At 36.9% G+C, this 21388-nt stretch overlaps 1 protein-coding gene across 6 annotated transcripts in view; it reads left to right on the top strand.

The window, feature by feature from the left end:
- PDXDC1 (pyridoxal dependent decarboxylase domain containing 1) overlaps positions 1 to 21388 on the top strand; it is a 51969-nt gene that overhangs the window by 7245 nt on the left and 23336 nt on the right. For 4 of the 6 annotated variants that reach the window (XR_002823572.1, XM_023728483.1, XM_004373275.3 and 1 more), the window contains exons 2-8: positions 6973 to 7046; positions 7544 to 7609; positions 10446 to 10526; positions 12274 to 12420; positions 14528 to 14717; positions 16626 to 16694; positions 17497 to 17575. Coding sequence is in view for 5 of the 6 variants with exons in the window: in XM_023728483.1 (XP_023584251.1) it covers positions 6973 to 7046; positions 7544 to 7609; positions 10446 to 10526; positions 12274 to 12420; positions 14528 to 14717; positions 16626 to 16694; positions 17497 to 17575 (706 nt within the window). In the remaining variant the exon portion in view is untranslated. The other 2 variants (XM_023728485.1, XM_023728486.1) reach the window with 2 other exon arrangements.

The following is a 21388-nucleotide window of genomic DNA, read 5'->3' as shown; positions in this document are numbered from 1 at the left end:
AAAAAAAAAAAAAAGTATCCAGTTGTTAGGAAATGGAGTGGTAAAAGTAATCAGTTCTAAAATACTCTTCTCTTGAAATCTGGCAAAAAAATTTTACAATATAGAAATTGAGACTCCAACAAGGTAACTCGGTTTTGCAAGGCACTGTATCAGCTTGGAGAATCCTATCCTTTTCTCTTTTCCCATAAGAACCAGTTGTATTCCTGGAGCAGCTGCTTCTGTGTTCTTGCTGTTGTTCTTTCTCAGAGATACACAGTAGATATGTAGTATTTGGGACATCTGTTTAGTGCTAGACAGCACACACTGTGTTTTCACTTGGGAGGAGAGTACATGATTTTTAAATAGGTGATACTTGCTTGGGGAGGTAATAGTTGCATAGTATCACTATCCTGTATTAACCTTGTTTAGAAAGCTATGGAAGGCAAGAGTAGTTGGCTTGTTAGAAACACAGCGAGTTGGAGCTTTATCTAATTGCTTCAATCAGTTGAGGAAAGGTAGTTGTCACCACAAAATGAAATATTCTTCACAGTAGAACGATAAATTTTTTTGTTTTTTTCTAAATTTCATTTATTTTGTTTTGTTGAGAATATACACAGCAAAACATACACCAATTCAACAGTTTCTACAAGTACAATTTACTGGCATTGATTACATTCAAGTTGTGCAACCATTCTCACCCTCCTTCTCTGAGTTGTTCCTCCCTCATTAACATAAACTCACTGCCCCCTAAAGTTCCCATCTAATCTATCAAGTTACTATTGTCACGTTGATCCCATATAGATAGTTCTTAAAAGAGCATAATGCTCAAGGCAGACCATTTTTACTAGCTAAGCTATTGTTTGGTTTTAAGATAACTTCAGGGGAAACTTAAGGTTGAAAGATTGTCTCGGGGCAATACTTCAGGGGTTCATCCACCCTCCACAGCTTCAGAAAGTATCCATGAGAATTTGAAATTCTTTTCTATGTCTTCCCCCTTTTGATCACTTTTCTTCTATACAGTCTTTGAACAAAATTTTCAGTAATGGTAGCCAGGCACCATCCAGTTCTGGTCTCATGGCAAAGGAGGCAGTTGTTCATGGAGGCAGTGAGCCACACATTCCATATCCTCCTCCTGTTCCTGAGTCTCCTCCTTCCTTTGTTGCTCCAGGTGAATAGAGACCAATTGTTGTACCTTGGGCAGCTGCTTACAAGCTTTTAACACCCCAGGCACTATACAACAACTAGGAGATAGAACAGAAGCACTTAAACACGTTATTAGGCCAGTTAGCTGGAATGTCCCATGAAACCATGACCCCAAAAAATGATTCTTGGAAAAATGCTTATAAAGGGATGAACAGTGGGGCTTCTGTTTTACAAACTGAGCTGCCTTTTAAAGTCTCAGTTCTGTGACAATTATTGTATGTACAATTGGATGATTCTTCTTAGGAACTTTGAAATTGCATTAAGCCATACCACACATCTGTGTTAGATATAACGGCAGCAGAAATACTGAATCTGTGTCATTACATGGCAGAATTAACCATGACTGAAATATAATTTATAATTTGCAGTCCAGTAAGAGGTATAATTATTTCTGATGATCTCACAATAAGCATGTATCAATTTTGTAATTAGAAATTGTATGTATGGATATACATACTCTGTAAATGCTTTATTGCACTTTTTGTTGTTTTTTATTGGTATAATAGCTTCTAGCCTTTTTAAGGCTTAGAGACCCAGGGTGAGAGGAGGTCCTAGGAATCCACCTCAACACCACGTTTACATATAGAATCCGCCCCCAGGTAAGCCCTCGTAACTTTCAGGAAGTACCAGAAAGTAGTTATTGAGTATGTTCATGTTCATTATCTGGATTGGCTTGCTTAAGGGTGGTAGGAAAGATAATGGAAAGGAAACAGAAAAAACACCAACTGGCCTCAGAAGGGGTGGTTGGAATGTGTTTACTTTTTTGTTAATAAAGGGATCTTCTTCTAAAATGGTTTCTAGTAGGCCTTTGAATTTTAGTCAGGTCACTTTACTCAAGATTTAAAGCAGCTGGTGGACTCAAACTACCAACCTTTTGATTAGCAGCTGAGCTCTTAACCACTGTGCCCCCAGGGCTCCTAAATGAGAGAAAATGTATTCAATTATATTTATAGGTGGGGAAAGTAGGTGCATTACTTTCGAATTGTATGTTGTCTTTAATTTACCTTATAACTCATAAACAACTACCACCAAAAAAAAAAAAAAAATTGCATTGGCTTCACTAGATGGAATAATGGTTTAAGATCTGAAATACACATTTTAGTAAAGGCTATGGTAGCTGTACATCTTGGTTTGCCCAGGAGCATCCCAGTTGATACATGTTGTCCTGGCTTAATTATTAATAGTACCTCCTTTGCCTCTTAAAAATGCTCCAGTTTGGATGATCAGACTCTAGTTACAGGCTGTTGTAGAGATTTTACCTGTAGAGAACGCCTTCTGATACACTAACTTTTAATCCAGCTGAAAACAATCAAGGATAATCTTTAAAAATTATACCTTAGTTCTAATTATGACTTTTGAATACATAGCTTTTTCAGACTGTCAGTTGCTTTGTTTAGTTATTTGATAAAATCGAGAAGCAATATTGCCTAGTAGTTAAGGGCCCTGGTTCTAGAGTCATACAGATTTTGTTTTAAATTCTGGCTCTAAAGTTGATTAACTCTTTGACTTTGCATTAGTTTAGTCAGGAGATATACATGTAAAGGGATTAATTAGTGTACTACCTGGAATATAGTAAGCAACCCAGTAAGTGTTATATTAAGATCATAAATATTGACCACTTATTCTGTGCCAGAGTCTGTGCTAGATGCTAGAGATACAGAAGTGATATTCTTCCTGGGAACCTGGCATAAAATACTATTTCCCCCCTCAATACCATTAAACAGTCTCCTACAATATAGTGAATAATAGACATCTTTATACAATTTAATTTTTTGTGTCTGGCTGTTGTTTATTAACTAACATTTATCATACAGCTAACTTGTCTGACATGTAACAGGTATACCATACTATATACCCGTTGCCGTCAAATCTATTCTGACTCATAGTGACCCCAAAGGACAGAGTAGAGCTGCACCATAGGGTTTCCAAGGCTGTAATCTCTACAGAAGCAGACTATTACATCTTTCTCCCACAGAGTGGTTGGTGGATTCCAACTGCTCACCTTCGGTTAGCAGTGGAGAGCTTAACCACTGTACCACCAGAACTCCTTTGTAACAGGTATAAAAAACCAAACCCGGTGCCATCAAGTCAATTCCTACTCATAGTGACCCTATAGGACAGTAGAACAGCCCTATAGGGTTTCTAAGGAGCAGCTGGTGGATTTGAACTACTGACCTTTAGGTTAGCAGTTGAGCTCTTAACCACTGCACCATCAGGGCTCTATTGTAACAGGTGTAGGGGATGGAAATGTGAATAAGAAAGTAGTTGCCTTCAAAAAGGTTACGATGGCATGGTGTTTAGTTTTATGGGACCACTTAAAATATACAAATTTTTTTAGAGCATTCCTTTACTTAGAGCCTCATATTGTCCTTCACTTGGGTAACATTTTATAATTTGGATTATCCAGTTAACACAGCAAACATGAAGGTGTACAGCATTGTGTATTGAGGTCAGAATCATATTCACATATAATTTACCCAAATGCAACCGTAAATGCTACCCATGCATACCTATGTCCCTCCCTCCATCAAAAAAATAAGAGAGTGGGAGTGAGAACAATTTAAGTGTAAGCTATTCCAGTTGGTGAATCTGTACTGTGGTGTAAGAGACTCATGAGGGCATGTGAATCTGCTGTTCCTCCTACCTTTCACAGAGTAAGCAACTTGTAGTTACACGTGATTCTAGTGTGTAAAAATACATATTGCTCATACAAAGTGGCTCCTAACTGTAAGCCAACTACATTGACTATTTCTCACTGAAAAATTTATTCCAGTCCTATAGGAAAACCTGACTGTGTTGCACTTTTAGAGAGATATTATGTTGATATCCAGTATGACCTACCTTCTATGGTATCTGTCATTAGAGGAGACTAAAAGAGTGAAAATAGTTTTATCCATAAAGATTTCATGGAGTGTTGAATTTTGATTGCATAGGTAGCTAGAGATGAATGAAAGGCACAAGGATGTTTCATACAGAGGAAGTATCATAAGCATGGAGCAAGCAAAATTATTTTATCTCTTCATCTGACCAAATGGTAGAGACACACTATAGTGTCACAGGAGATGAGCATTATAAGAAAAGAAATATGACCAGTAGACTAAGGAGTTAAGATAAATTCTCTTGACTGTTTATTTGTTCCTCTTCCAACTCATAATCATTAACTGAGGACCACTAAGACCTTTTGGGAAGGAGCCCTAGTGGCACAGTGGTTAAAGTGCTTGACTGCTAACCAAAAGGTTGATGGTTGGAACCCACCAGCTGCCCCACAGGAGAAAGATGTGGCAGTCTGGTTCTGTAAAGATTACAGCCTTGGAAACCGTATGAGACAGTTCTACTGTGTCCTATAGGGTCGAATTGACTCAACAGCAATGGGTTTGGTTTTGTTGGAGACCTTTTGGATTGCTTTCTAATCCGTCTCATGGGCACATTTAAATTGTTAATTTTATTGAAAACACTTGTTTAAAAAATCAGATTGGATGTGGCTAGATGACTATTTTATAATCCCTCATGGGAGGCAGTGTGATATACTAGAAGGAGCCTGGAAACAGGTCAAGACCCCAAGCACTGCTCTCGCTTACTAGCTGTACGGCCTTGGGCAAGTCACTTTACCTAAGTCTTAGTTTCCTCACCTCTGAAATGTTAGACCAGCATCAGAGGGTTTCATGCTTTGTTTTTTCTGTTTCTTATTTTTCCTTGTAATGAAACTGCTTACACAAAAAAACATCTATATGAAACCTTCTTATAAAACAGAGCTTATCTGCTTAATGAGGGGTGGGGAGCCGGAAGTCCCAACTGTCTACCTAACTATTCCTCCCCAAAGTTTTTCCTGGGAACCCAAAGACCCAGAGCTGGAAGGTACCTGGACTAGATCCTGAGGATCCCTCTAGAACTTAACATTTTCTGATTCTTATATTGATAAAGTGAATAATAGATTGAGTAGAATCTCCTTAAAACAATGTCTGAGGAGTTAATGCAAAACTGAATGTAATCCACACTTATTGTACACCTACTCTGTCTGAGATATTACCAGATACAACAGGCTGTGTGAAGAGAAGGATAAATACAGATTCTCCTGCCTCCTAGAGATATACTTGAAGAGAAAGGGGAACAAAAGCGCGCTTCTGTAACTTTCTGTAACACAGGTCATACAATATAGAGATTCAAGGCAACAGGATTTTCTCCCTAGAAGAAAAATGAATGTGTTTGTAATTCTGCAATGATTTTTAAATTTTTTTCGTTTGTTTTTTTGAATGGGAAATAGATGTACACATGGTATGAAATCCAAAAGGAACAAAAGAGTATAAAGGGCACAGCTCACCCTGGCCCCTGTGCCATCTACCCAGTGCCCCTCTCTGGAGGCAGTGACTATTACCAGCTTGTGTAAGCTTCCAGAGATAAGCTTTGTTTATAGAAGCCAGTGCATATATCGGGGTGTATTAATTTCCTGTGGCTGTTGTAACAAATTTCCACAAACTGAGAGGCTTAAAACAATGGAAATATATTCTCTCACAGTTCTGGAGGGCAGAAGTTTCAAAATCAGTACCACTGGGCCAAAATCAAGGTGTTGTCAGGGCTGCGCTGCCTCTGGAGGCTCTAAGGACAGTCCCTTCCTTGCTTCTTCTATTCCAGTCTGTGGTGGCTGGTGGCATTCCTTGGCTTGTGGCCACATCATTCTAATCTTCAAGGCCAACATCTTCAAATCTCTGTCTGCTCCATCTTCACATGCCCCGTCCCCTCCCCCTCTCTGTGTGTCACAATCTCCCTCTGCCTCCCTCTTATAAGGATACGTGTGATTTCATTTCGGACCCACCTGGATAATTCAGGATAATCTTCCCATCTCAAGAGCCTTAACTTAATCACAGCTGCAAAGATTTTACCATAGGTTTTAGTTTCCTAGTGCTGCCGTAACACAAATACCACAAGTAGGTGGCTTTAAAGAACAGAAGTTAATTTTATCACAGTTTTAGGGACTAAAAAGTCCATATCAGGGTCTTAGCCGTGTTGATTCCTTCCTTGTTGGCGGCTCTGAGTATTCCTTGGTGATCCTCACATGGCATCTGTCTTCCCCTGTGTGTGTATCTCTGTGTCTAATGTGCTCTAACTCAGAAGCGATTAGATTTAGAACCCACTCTACTTGGGTATGATCTGAGTAACAGAGAAACTCTTATTTCCAAACAGGATTACATCCACAGATACAGGGGTTAGGATTTCAACATATGTTTTTGAGGGGCACAGTTCAGTCCATAACACCATATGAGGTAACATACACAGGTTTCAGGAATTAGCATGTCGATACCTTTTAGAGGACCATTTTCAGCCTACCACAACAGGTAAAACAAATAGCGTACTGTACATGCTTTTCTGAACCTTTTTTCTAATAATGAAAAAGTAGAATAACCTAAGTGTCAGTTAATCTGGGATTGCTTAAATAAACCATGGTACGTCCATAGAACGGAATAAGATATAACTGCTAAGAAGAATAAAGTGTATATACTGATGTGGAACCATATTCACTATAAAGTACTAAAAAGCAAGTTGAGAGGTACATGTAAGTATGGTTAAAATTTGGAAAGATACATGTCAAACTTAAAAGTGGCGTTCCTTGAGGAGGGACTGGGGAAGACTACTTTTTTGTTGTATTTTTGGACTATTGAAAGTTTTTTTAATCAAGCATATACTTTATAATAAATCGAGAAGAAAGGACTTGCATTTAATTTTTCTGGATGAATTATATTGAAGAAATAATAGAGGATTATTAAAATTTAACTTATTTTGTGGTTTGTTTTCCAGATAGTAGACCCTACATTAGCTGAAATGGGAAAAAACTTGAAGGAGGCAATGAAGATGCTAGAAGACAGTCAGAGGTGAGCATGCCAGTGGAAACGACCCTGTGAAACGTGTTCAACCTGTTGTGAAACTGGAGGTGCCAGTTTCCTTCTGTTAAAGACACCTCCTGGTTTCAGAATGTCACGCTTCCGCTTCTAGCCCACTTTAAAATTGGTATTTGTCTCAGAAGGTACTTTATAATTAAAGGATTTTGAAACTGAGGAGAGTCTACTAAGAGTTTTATTTACTTAATAGATCGAATCTATAAATGCTTCTTACTGTATATTCAGGTCATATATTCAGGCTTAGCTCATTAAAAATGAGTTCAAATATTATTACTTTATGTTATTTTCTTTTCCCGCAATTCAAATACTGGGGCTGATGGGGGGGGGGTCGGGGGGATGTGGTAAATGTGTTTTAAATCCTAGATCAATCACTAAACAGTTATAGGCAACATTCTCACATGCTTGCGTGCTCAAATGTAAAAAAAAAAAACTGCTTGTATTATACCAAATTTCTGTTTCCTTTAAATTAGGAGAACAGAGGAAGAAAATGAAAAGAAGCTCTTGTCAGGGGATATTCCAGGGCCACTCCAGGGCAGGTAGGTGGCAGTGAAGTTAAGTGTCTTTAGTTTGGTTGTAAATCTTTTTTAAACCAAGATTTTACCATCATGGATTTATAGTTTTAGTTTTAATGAGCACAAAGCAAATTTAAATAGTTATGTGCAGTATAACATTTGAAAACCAAAATGCCACTGGCTGGTTGATGATAATGCTGACCCTATCCCCTCCTTCCCCTTTCCTTTATGGAATTTAATGCAATCTCATAACTCAGAAGCACTCTTTGAATTTTTTATCATCACTGAAATATCATATTTAGTACATCCTTGAAACCTATAATCTATCTGATAGACCGAGTTTTATCGTGAAAGATATTTTAATTTGATAAGACTTATCATTTTTATAATGTAGTAGATGAAAGGAAAATGTCAACTTTTAATCATTTTATTGGCAGAGTAGTTTATTTTTTGGCAACTTAAGCAAACCTGTCAAGTCGTTGTGGTTTGAGCTAGGAAAAGATCAGAAAAATAAGAAGCTTTCAGACTAAAATTTTCTCAGGATGTTAGTAGCCACTATGTAATTAAAGGCCCAGCCCAGCTTCCCTCAAATTAGCTTTTTTTTGTAACCAGGAAGCTGCACATAGGGTAAACAGTACAACTCCCTTAAATTGTCCTTTGACCTGAATGTAAATATGTACAAGGTTGCAAAGGAAAAGTATGGAGGAAGGATCACAGCGTTCCAACAAACGTCAAATCTAACCCGCCCAGTTACTAATATTTGAAAGTACTGCAGCATGAATGGTGCTGATTTAAAGCCCCATGAGTTGGAATTGACTCGATGGCAGTGGGTTTAGATGTGAAGTGCTTCCTACAGCTCAAAACAAGAATCAAATCCTTTAAGTCTTCTCAACCCAGGCCTACTACTAAAAGGAATAAAAGGGCTTGAGGTTTTTTTCCCTGATTCCATCTAAGTTTCTCGAGAAAAGATACTACTAAGAACATCTGCAGTTCTCAGAATGGCAGTGCATTAAAGCCGCTGACCAGGAGCACTCACACTTAATACTACTAATCCAGAGCCACTGCTGTTGAGTCGATTCTGACTCATAGTGACCCCATAGGGTTTCCAAGGCTATAAATCTCTACGGAAGCAGACTGCTACATCTTTCTCCAATGGAGTCGCTGGTGGTTTTGCATCGCTGACCTTTTGGTTAGCAGTCCATCGCTTCAACCACTGCACCACTAGGGCTCCTTAATAATACTAATAGCTGACATTTACTGAGACCAAGAATGTGCCAGGCACGGTGTTAAACGGTTTACATGCACTGTCTGACTGCATTCTCATAATAACTCCATAATGTAGGGGCTTACCAACTTTAGCTTGCTCAAGGCCACCTGGCAAGGCCCCCACCTTGTCCTAATCACTACACAGTGTCCCATGAACTGGAGCCCCTCCCACTTGTAGGCCAGGACCTTAGAGAAAATGGGGTTTTAGGGATTGTTTGGACAGTGCTTCTTTTCTGAAAGAGAGAAATTTAAATTGGTCATGTTCTTATTAATGGAGGAATGTGTTCACATTACATCCATTACAGGTTGCCTTGCCATTTCTTACTACTTTATCTATTCATGATTTTCTCACAGATTTTCACCTTGTATAATGAGCATTTATTAATATATCTTTTATAGAGTATTTGCATTCTAAGCAAATCTCAAGTTTCCCACTTGGGTGGTGGAGAGGTGGTAATAAATAATGCTTGCATTACATGTTTAAGGCTGTTAATCCAAACAGACAAGACTCCTACATGGAGGAAAACTAGATATACCAATGGCATTGGAGTGGTCTTTTTATTTTTTTAATGTAGTAAACTATAAATAACAAGTTTGTCAGTTTAACCATTTTAAGTGTATAATTCAGTGGCATTAATTACATTCACAATGTGTAACCATTACCACTCTATTTCCAGAACTTTTCATTACCCCAAGCAGTAAGCATTAACCGTATCCATTAAGCAGTAACTCCTCATTTCCCCCTTCCTTAGCCCCTGGTAACCAGCAGTCTGCTTTGCTTCAATGAATTCCTTATTCTAGGTATTTCATGTAAGTGGGATGATACAATGTATGTCCTTTTGTTTCTGACTTACTTCACTCAGCCCAATGTTTTCAAGGTTCAGCTGTGTTGTAGCATGTATTAGAACTTCATTGCTTTTTATGGCGCAATACTATTACATTGTATTTGAATACCACATTTGTCCATTGATGGATACTTGGGTTGTTTCTACTTTTGTTTTTGCTGGTGTGAATAATAAAATATTCTTGTTGCTTCTGTGGCCTTCCAGCCTCTCATAAAGGTTTTTATCCATTATAACATGCTTATTGGAGCCCTGGTGGCGCAGTGGTTAAGAGCTCAGCTGCTGCTAACCAACAGCTCGGCAGTTCGAATCCACCAGGCACTCCTTGAAAACCCTATGGGGCAGTTCTACTCTGTCCTATAGGGTTGCTTTGAGTTGGAATCAACTTGACAGCAGTGGGTTTGGTTTGGTTTTTTTTTTTGTTAACATGCTTACTAAATGTTTTCTGTCTTGTCCTCAGATAAATAGATATAGAAATATTGCTGAAGCAATGCTGGTGAGATTTTTAAAGATTAAACTCATATTTAGGTAGAAGATTTAATTAATTACAGGTAAAGTTATATTCAGAATTCAGTTCATAATTTCAAGACTGTTTTTAAAAGATGTATACCATATCTCAAAACACATTCTTTCGTAGTTATTCAATTAAAAAAATTAAACTTTACCAGAGTTAGTTTGGATGAGAGAAGTAGTGGGAGAGTGATAGGGTGTGTGTGCTGTTTCCAGCAGTCCGTCATCTCTTTATCTTGCAGTGGACAGGATATGGTGAGCATCCTCCAGTTAGTTCAGAATCTGATGCACGGAGATGAAGATGAGGAGCCCCAGAGTTCCCGGTAATGGAGAGTGGTTGCAGCTTCTCTTTGAAAGTGTGTTTGTTCTTGATTCCAATCTTACAGGCTGCTCAAATAATCTATATGTCATTAAGAGTTGCATATGGTATTAAATTATGTTCATTTTTTTCTTTTCAGAGAGACATTTATGGATTTTAGATAATACATTATAAAGTATATATTTTATTTATACTTTTTTATTTTTAATATCTCATATATATTTTTTGTAAATATATTGTTTTACTAAAACTAAATTCTGTCGTTTTTATGGTAGTGTGTCTTAGGGGCTGGCAAAAAGGACCAAAGAGTAATTGTGCTTTTCTGCTTCCTTTACAATTGCTAAGAATTATTGCAACTGAATTGATGGCGTAGCAGTCCATGTTCTCTGTGGACCATCCATTTATGTGGATCATTTAGTTCGTTTCCTTTTTTTGTAATTTTTTTAAGTTTAATTTTTTTTTTTTTTGAGTAAGTAATACATTCTCTTGGTTCAAAATTTAACAGATTAAAAATAAATAAATAAAAAGGTATACAAAGAGAATTTTCCTCCTGCCTCTGCCTCCCTGCCTCTAGTTCTCTTCCCTAGCGGTAGACAGTATTACCAGTCGCTTGTGTATCCTTCCAGCCATCGCTGAAGTATATGTATACACAAGCAAAAATGTCTGCCCCCATCGCTCTGCACATTGTTCTGCATCTTGCTTTTTTCTGTTACGTCTTTGAGTTCATTGCGTAGCAGCATACAAGGAGCTTTCTTCTTTTTCACAGCTGCTTAGTTGTACTTTGAATGAAAGAGCCATATTTTATTTAACTAGTTTTCTATTAAAGTTTTACTGTTACAGACTTTGCTGCAGCAAATAACTTTGTCTGTGTGTCATTTTCATAGCCGCAAGTGTGTCTGTGGGGTGAAGTCCTAGAAGTGGAATTGCTGGGTCGGATGGTCTGTGCATTTGTAATTTGGGTAGATATTGCCAGCTATCCCCCCATAGACGTTGTACCAGTTTACAGTCCCACCAGCAATGTATGAGAGTACCTTTTCCCCCACACCTTGCCTGCAAGAGTGTTACCAGATTAAAGGATCTTTGCTAGTCTGATAGATGGGAAATAATATTTCAGCATAGTTTTAATTTGCATTCTTCTTATTATGAGCATCTTTTTGTAATTTTGAATACCCCTTTATATTTCCTTTGCTATGAACTGTCTTTTGCCCAGTATGCTGGTCAGGTATTTGTCTTTTTATTAATAATTTGCAATTACTCTTTAGAAGGGAAATTAGTCTGCCCATTTTAATTGTATAAAACAATGTCCCATTCTCTTTGAATTTGATGTATTATTATTATAAATAGCTACTTAGTGCAGGGAATTAATCTTTATCCAATGATTCTTTTAAAAATTGTTTTCTGCACATGTTAGCTCTACTCTCCATAGTTTTTAAGGCTGGTCTTTAATTAAAAAAAAAAATAGGAGAAAATTATTTTAAAACAGTTTGTGTGTTTATTAGGTACTCAACAACAACAAAAGGATATTTGTCTCCTAGGGCTTGAATTTTTAAAATATTTTTCTCCCCAAATTATCAGTAATCTTACATGCATTGAATTTTTTCAGTATATCTGAATTTCTGCTTCTGGTCCATAAGGTGGATTTTAAGTCTAACAGAAATTTATGTGAAGTACTGTGATTCAGTTTTATTTTTTAGTAAACATGGTTTGATTCTAATACATATTTTTTAATCTGATGAATTTTTGATTAACAGAATCCAGAATATTGGAGAGCAAGGTCACATGGCTTTGTTGGGGCATAGTCTGGGCGCTTATATTTCCACTCTGGACAAAGAGAAGCTGAGAAAACTTACAACTAGGATACTTTCGGATACTACCTTATGGCTATGCAGAATTTTCAGGTAAAGACATTTCTGGGTCAGGTAGAGACTGTGAGAGACCTTCTTTCTGGAGCTATACCACCTGGGCTTAATCTGGCATTCCTTCTTTGAAGGGTTGTTTAACCTCTCCATACCTCCGTGTCCTCATCTATTAAATGGGGATTGCATTAGTATAAATTTCATGGAATTGTGAGGATTAAATGAATTGATACATGTAAACAGTTGAGAACATAAGTATGTAAATGCTTAATAATGTAAGCAGTTCTTTATTTTTAGGGTTCCTAATTGGCACATAATGCTTGGTAAAGTAGAGGGTCAGCAAAAAAGGAAGACTCTCAATGAGATGGATTGACACAGTGGCTGCAACATAGCAACAATTGTAAGGATTGCACAGGACCAGACAGTGGTTTGTTCTGTTGTACATTGTGTCAGTGTGAGTCGGAACTGACTCACCAGCACCTAACAACAACAATTGGCACATATTAAAAGAAGATAGAGTAATGATCTGGATTCAGCTTTTTTTAATCAAATTATTAACTTGTGCATTAGTAGAAAGGAAACGCTGTCATAAGGAAGATGAGAATGTGTTATGAAATTAAAATTGGCTTTATTCTGTGAAGAGAACAGGATACAAGGAAAAGATTAGTCCAAAGGACTAATTGTCCACAGCTACCAAGGCCTCCACCGGACTGAGTCCAGTACAGCTAGATGGTGCCTGGCTCCCACCACTGACTGCTCTGACCAGGATCACAACAGACGGTTCTGGACAGAGCTGGAGAAGGATGTAGAACATAATTCTAACTCACAAAAAAAGACCAGATTTACTGGCCTAAAGGAGACTGGAGAAACCCTGAGAGTATGGCCCCCAGACACCCTTTTAGCTCAGTGGTGAAGTTCTCTCCGAGGTTCACCGTTCAGCCTGGGAGTGGACAGCCCCGTAAAACCAAATGAGACTAACGAGGTACAGTAGTCCAGTGACAAGGGCCAGAAGGCAGAAGGGGACAAGGAAGCTGGTGATAGGGAACCCAAGGTTGAGTAAGGATATTGTCGATGTGTTGTGAGATTGTTAACCATTGTCATAGGGCAACATTTGTAGTAACTGTTAAATGAGAAACTATTTTGTTCTGTAAGCCTTCATTGTAAATGAGAATAACAGCACAATTGGAAGAGCGTAGTCAAATGTCACTGAACTGTGCATGTAGAAATTTTTGAAATGGTGTATCTTTGGCTATGTGCATTTTCACCAAAAAAAAACGTTGAGAAGTTAGAGGGTTGCAATGTTGTGGGGTTGTTAACCAATGTCATAAAACAATATGTGTACTACTGTTTCATGAGAAACTATTCGTTCTGTAAGCCTTCACCTGAAGTACAATAAAAAAAAAAAAAAGAATTGGCTTTATTCTGCTATAATGTTGACGTTGTTAAAGAGTTGCAGGAGATTAGGATTGGTATTACTGTGCTTGCTGTTACTTTTATGGAAAAGAAATCTTTGCCTAACAATGGAATATTTAACTTGGAGGGCTCTCACTTTCAAATATTGGGAAAGAGCTTGGCCTGGTAAGATTATAAGTAAAAACCCAACACTTATAATTGAAATTCTTCCTCCTTCTTTAGGAGATTAGGAAGAATAAAAAGTGCCAAACAGATAATAGTAAAAGCAGTTAGACTGATCAGTGTTTTCAACAGTTTTGTTTCCATTGACTGTTTGAGGGCTGAAATTGCTAAGAACTATGCCTGTGTCACCCAGTTGTGGCCACCTTATAGAATCAACCAGAACCATGTTTTCCATGCCTTTTTATTCCTTGTCTGGAGGGACTCCTATTCTCTGCTTGTTTTCATCACTTCTCTTGGGTGTGGATAAAGGGTCGTTGCCTGTTTCTTTTAAAACCACCAGCTGTAATGAGTTGTCAGACATCTGAGAGTGTTTCACGTTTCTGTCCCCTTTTGCTGATCTAGGTGGCAGTTTCTCGTTTGAGAAAATAATTACTTCCATATTCTATCCCCTTTTGCCGATCTAGGTGGCAATTTCTAGTTTGAGAAAAGAATTTCTTCTATATTGTAAGACTTGGATATAAAATCTGAATTAATGTGAAGTAAGAACATATTCATATATGGGTGCCTCTTACAGGTATGAAAATGGCTGTGCTTATTTCCACGAGGACGAAAGAGAGGGACTTGCAAAGATCTGTAGGCTTGCCATTCATTCTCGATATGAAGACTTTGTAGTGGATGGATTCAATGTGTTATATAACAAAAAACCTGTTATATATCTTAGTGCTGCTGCTAGACCTGGCCTGGGCCAATACCTTTGTAATCAGGTAATGTGTATAAAGTGGGTATTTTAAAGAAACAGAATGTTTTATTCTGTCCTGAAACGTTTTAAAGGGTATAGCCCATTTCTGTAGCTGCTGTTCTTTTTGAATGAAGAAAGATGACTTTATTCTTATTTTATCATTGCAGAATATATAAATGTATGATAATAAATTTAGAAAAAAGAATACGTGAAAGATATTTTTACATTGTCCAAAGGCAACCATAGTTAACGTTTTGCTTTATTTCTTTCCAGATTTTAATCAAAGGGTGTATGTATCTTCTTACACGGTCATCTCTGGCTTTTTTCACTTACTCTTCCTAGTAGGAGCATATCATGTTATAGCAATTCTTCAAAGTAAAGTTTATTTTTAGTATCTCGTAATATTCCTTCAAGTGATTGTATAGTAATTTAATTAACTGTTTCCCCTTTGGACGATTAGAGTGTTTCTTTCTTTTGCTTTCGCCATATTGAGATAGTACTGTTTGTGTAGTGCTGTTATGAACATCTTCGTTAAATGTTTATGTTTAGGGTTATGCACTTAGGGTAGATTTTCAGAGTAATTTAGAGTTACTGGATCAAAGAGCATTAGCATTTTTAAAGTTCATGGTGCAGACAGCCCAACTGAGGGGCTACCTTGAGACAAGAAATTATTAAGCCTCTTGGCCAAGAATATTTTAAGGCAAAACCCATAGGGATGGAGGGTTTGGTTCGTCTTTTGTGATGGTGGAGGGGCCCTGGGAGTTGTATAGGGAGACTCAGGGACTTAAATTGATTCTGAGCTGTGATCACAGGTGGCAAGAAATTATGTCCTGTTCTTGAGGGTGTACAAAATGGGGAGTTTTTATAATATTCCTACAGAAACATGAAACAAATTATTGAGTACCTATTGCAAACCAGGCTCTTGTGGACCCAAGGCTGTCCTGAGACAGCAATCCAATTTTCATTGTGTGTGAGAGTATTCTGTTAAGTGAGAAAGGCAGGTGGCAGAACAGTACATATAACATCATACTCATGTTTTAAAAATAATGCATATGCTTATATACATGTATTTTTTATACCTAGCAAAATATATATCTATAAAGACATATTTATACCTAGAATATGTCTGGAAGGTTATATACTAAACTATTAACATTGGTGGATTGGTAGCTTGTGGCAGGAAACATTTTAACTTTTAATTTCAGTATTGTTTGATTTTTTTTGTTTGTTTGTTTTAGTGGGATATCATTTTCCTAATTTAAAAAAAAAAAAATCCCCTACGGGGGAAAAGTGTGAATACAGTGCTTATTTGATTTTTGGTGTTTAAATGCTACCAAGTCTTAGTCTGCAGAACAATATGCTGCAACTATTTAAAATTCCTAAAATTATAAACTACTCAAACATTTGGAAGCTAAAAATGAAGACTATAAAATTAATAATAACCAGCTCCATTCGATTTCATTTCTCTTAAGAATTGTATATCTGCTAGTCCATATTTACTGCTTTTTAGGGATGGGTGGACCCATAAATAAGATATAGTTTTTTCAGTCCCTTTATTTAGCTGGTGTTATTTACTAGTGATGATTGGAAGAAGAATCCTAAACTATCTCAAAAAATGTTCAGGGCTCAATTGTTTCTCTCTTGGGCAAGGTGTTTTTGTTTTTTGGTATATTCTAGAATATACCAAAGATAGTTACTTGCCTAATTTAGAAAATTTTACATTATCTGTATCCCCTTATGACAGCTCTTGAGAATTCACCATTTTTTTTGTTTCTTTCTCACGTACTTTAACATCTATTGATAATATTAAGAGCTCCTAAGCAGAGAGATTTTTTAAAGGAATAATTATGGATTGTCTCAGGGCCACAAACTTTTGAGGGCGTAAGTGAATGGTGGCAAAGATCCTTCTTGAAAAGTTGTGTGTTTCTTGCAGCTCGGCTTGCCTTTCCCCTGCTTGTGTCGTGTGCCCTGTAACACTATGTTTGGATCCCAGCATCAGATGGTGAGTTAGCCTTTTGGCTTGTAAAATAGTATAAAATTGTGTTTTAAACATTATCTTCCTTTTAACTGAAGTTCTGTTTGCTGGTCTCCAGATAAGTATTACCTTATACATTTATTGCTTAGGTCTTTCCATTGAGTAATACATGCTTCTGTGTTTGAAAGTCCATGAAGGTTGGTTGCCATATAGGTCAGGAGCACTTGGCTTTTAGGGAGCCTTTTTATCACTATATCTCCTATTTTAAATAGAGATATGGCCGTCAAATTAAGCACTAGATTTCCCTTGTGAAGCTCATACTTTTAAATGATTTTCATTCTTGCCTGGACTTTGGAATGAGCAGATTTTGAAAATGAGGTTCTTCATTGTACTCTTTGGATTGAGTTCTGCTGTTTTTTAGACGTGAGTGATAAGCCTCTCCATACGTTCGCCAGAAGCAAAAGGGATAGATTTTAGGGTTCTGCATTTATTTTTTCAAGATAGTTTTACTTTCTGATTCAGGTGCATCAGTGAGAATATTAGAGATACATTCTTGGCTGTCTTTTGGGGGAACATTTTCTTTAAATATAAATGTTTTGTATATGCAGTTTTTAATTTTAATCTAGTTTAACCAACCGTTCTAATTAGTCTTAAGGAAAACTGTTTGATTTTCTCATCTATGATTTGAGAAGACTGAAAAATTTCCAAGCATAAGACTTGATGGATTAATTTTGAGAGTAATCTGCTTCTTTTGGAAGTCGCAATTTTCCACTGTAGTAGCTTTTATGCTGGTTGCCTCACGTTTTTGTGGTTTTTGTTTTGGTGCCAGGATGTTGCCTTCCTGGAGAAGCTGATTAAAGATGATATAGAACGAGGAAGACTGCCCCTGTTGCTTGTTGCAAATGCTGGTAGGTATTGTGAACCCAAATCTTCCATTTTAGATATCATTATGAATTGAATTGTGTCCCCCAAAAATATGTGTTGTAAATCCTAACCTCTGTGCCTGTGGTTATAATCTCTTTTGGGAATGGATTAGTGTGGGATGTGTCTTAAATCAATCTCTTTGAGAAATAAGAGATTAAACAAGCAAGAGAGAGAAACAGAGATGGGGGAAGACTGATAAACACAGCCATGACATTATGGCCTCAATGGCTTGGAGATCTCCAAGGAACCAGGAAACAAGCTGAAGAGACGAGAACTTTCCCCCAGGGCTGACAGAGAGAGAAAGCTTTCCCCTAGAGTCAGCGCCCTAAATTCAGACTCCTAGACTCCTAACTGTGAGAAAAAAATTTCTGTTTGTTAAAGCCGTCCACTTGTGGTATTTCTTTTATAGCAGCACTGGATAACTAAGACAGATATAAAAGAGGGACGCCAGGTACTTAGCCTAAAAAAGACTAACTCGTAAGATATGTTTGTGTTCTGCATGTTTAAGGTAGTCTGTTATCAGCTTTGTGGTGAGTGCTATGATGGTAAAGCTGGCTCATTAATTCCCTTTAGTTGTTCATTTGTTTTGGGAGTTAATTTTGTGTATGTGTGTGTATAATTTTTAATTTAGGTTGTAAATGCTTCTCATCTTCTGCTTTACGTACTTCCTTTCTCCTTTCTAAATTGAATTTTAAAATGTTACACTTAAATATCCACATTGTAGACAGCAGGTCAACTACTACTTACTGCTCCACTTATCTGTGTTCAACATGGTACTTGAGGCCCTAGACATTGCAATAATGCAAAAAAATAATTAAACAATGTGCGGATTGGAAAGGAAGAAATAAAACTGTCTTTGTTCACAGATAAATGAATAAAGATAGTTTGCATCTTTGCATAGATATGATTGCATAGATAGCCCTAAGAAAACTAAAGAAAAGCAACTAGAACTAATAAGAGTCTAGCAAGGTTATACAATACGTGGTCAGTATTTAAAAAAAAAAAAAGTTTATAATAGCATCAAAAACATGAAAAATTTGTTGGAGAAATTTAACAAAATACATGCAAGCTCTGTACACTGAAAACCATAAAATGTGGCTGAGAGAAATTCAAGAAGACTCAAATAAATGGAAAAGGTATATCGTGTACATGGATTGGTTGACTCAATACTGTCAAGTCAATTCACCCCAAACTGATAATATAGATTCAGCTCAATCCCTATCAAAATGTCAGCAGGCTTTTTTGTAGAAATTTATAAGTTGATTCTAAAATTTACATGGAAATACAAAGGATCTAAGAAGACCCAAAATAATTTTGAAACAAAATTGGGAGACTTACACTACTTGATTTCAAGATTCACTGTAAAGCTGGAAATAATCAAGACAGTGTGAAATTAATCAAAGATAATAGAGTTCAGAAAGAGACCCATGTCACTTGATATTTTTTTACTAAGATGCCAGGGTAATTCAATGGAGAAAGGATAGTCTTTCCACCAGTAGTCTTATGACAATTGGATATCCACATAGAAAAAAATCGAACCTCAACCCCTACCTTACTCTAGATACCAAAATTAATTCAAAATGGATCATAGACCTAAACGTGAAAGCTAAAACTATAAGAACTTCTAGAAGAAAACATAGAAGATCTTTGTGACTTCAGGTTAGATAGAGATTTCTTAGGACACAAAAGGTATGAACAGTCAATTGGACTGCATCAAAAATTAAAAGCTTTTAAAGTTCTTCAGAAGACCCTGTTAAGAAAATTAAAAGGCAAGCTCTTGCTGGGAGAAAAATAGTTGCAAAACATACATCTGACAAAGGATGTGTATCCAGAATATGTAAAGAACTCTACAGTTCAGTAGTATGGAGACAAAATATACAATTTTTAAAATAAAATATTTGAACAGACATTTTACCAAAGAAAATATATGCATTGAAAAGATGCTTGGCATCAGTAGTCATTAGAGAAATGTAGAGTAAAACCACAATGAGAGTCTACTACACATCTGTTAGAACGGAGAAAATAAAAAAATACAGTGCCAAGTGTTGGCAAGAATGCAGAGCAGCTGGAACTCTTGTACATTGCTAGTGGAAATGCAGAATGGTATAGCACTCAGGAAGACAGTTTGGCGGTTTCTTACGAAGTTAAGTACACTTAACATGACCTGTCAGTTCCACTTCTAGTTATTTGTCAAAGAGAAATGAAAACGTATGTCTACACAGAGACTTGTATGCAGATGTTCATAACTAGAAACAACACAGGTGCTCTTCATCTGGTAAGTGGATAAACAAATTGTGGTGCATCTATGCCATGGAATACTACTCGGCAGTAAATGGAAAGAACTACTGATACACACACCAGCATGGATGAGTTTCAAAAGCATTATGCTAAGTGAAAAAAACCAGACACAAAAGATTGCATACTGTATGATTTCATTTATATGAAATTCTAGAAAAGGCAAAACTGCAGTGACAGAAAACAGATCAATGTTGCCTGAGGCCAGTGAGGAATGGGGAAGGAGTGACTGCAGTGGGGTATGAGGGGTGTTGGAAATATTTTATATCTTGATTGTGTTGGCGGTCACATAACTAACTGCATACATTTGTCAAATTGTATGCTTAATGAGTGAATTTTATTGTATGTAAATTATACCTGAATAAAGCTTTTTTTTTTTTTTTAAAAAAAAGAAAAGCACCCACCGAAATATCCATCTTATTGTCAGCAGGAAAACCACCACTTCCTGCCTGACTTGCCATATTGTATGTTTAAAAAGAAACATAAATTCACTCATATTCGATGATTCAGTAGACTGGAGAGACTGTGATTTGCATGTGACTGACTGACCAGTGTGTGGCGTCACAGTCACTGTAGTCCCCATCCCAGGGGTTAGTCAGCAGACATTGCCAGAAACCATGAAAGGGAATCTGAGTGCTGCAGTCCCTACAGCACAGCAGTGTGCTTTGGGTTTTGATGGAGGGGTCATGTGAGACAGCCCACATGTTGGCATATGATCTTGTTCAACTAAACCAAATGTCAGTTAAGAATTTTTCTTTTTTTAATTTGAGATAGACGTGTATGTGAGATAAAAAAGTTTTCAGCCCTTTCCCGTCATAAACTCAAGTAGAACTACTTTCTTTAGTTGTGTTTGTTGAGGCAGTTTGAAATCTCATTAGTTGAGATTCTGCTAACTGGAAATTTAGGACACTAAAAAGCATACATAACTCCACATTATACTTATGCTTTGTATTTGAAGATCTGCCCAGCAAAGTCTGTAAACAAATTAGCAAGGGAATGGCTTGAAGTATTTAATATTTTTAAACTGGCTTCAGAATGTTTGACCCATATTGAAAGAAAGAATCTCAGTTTGGGTTGAAAAAACAAAAATAAATTCACAACGGATGCACCTAAATCAAAACAACTCAGAAAATGACAAGAAACACAAAAGGGTGGGAAAGGATATCTCTGGTAAATGCTAACAAAAAGAAAGCGCTATGGCAGTATTACTGTGAGGTAAAATAGACTTCATGTTAATGAAAGGTATAGTGTACTGAGAGACATAACAGTTATAAATGTTTATGAACATTGAAATGTATAAAGAAAAAACTGATAAAATATAAGTTGACAAATCCACAGTCTTGGTGGGAGACTTGAATATACCTCAACAGATCAAGCAGCTAGAAAATAGTATATTTAATGCACTTGAATGTATTTAAGTGGAGAATTTAAATAAAACAAATAACAAGCTTGCTATATATAACAGGATATACGCTTACAGGATTAAATTGCAACAGTTGATT

This window comes from Trichechus manatus, unplaced genomic scaffold (genome assembly GCF_000243295.1).
Source record: "Trichechus manatus latirostris isolate Lorelei unplaced genomic scaffold, TriManLat1.0 scaffold00024, whole genome shotgun sequence".
Classification (NCBI taxonomy): domain Eukaryota; kingdom Metazoa; phylum Chordata; class Mammalia; order Sirenia; family Trichechidae; genus Trichechus; species Trichechus manatus.
Note: the sequence above shows the minus strand (reverse complement) of the source record. Positions and strands in the feature narration are given on the sequence as shown.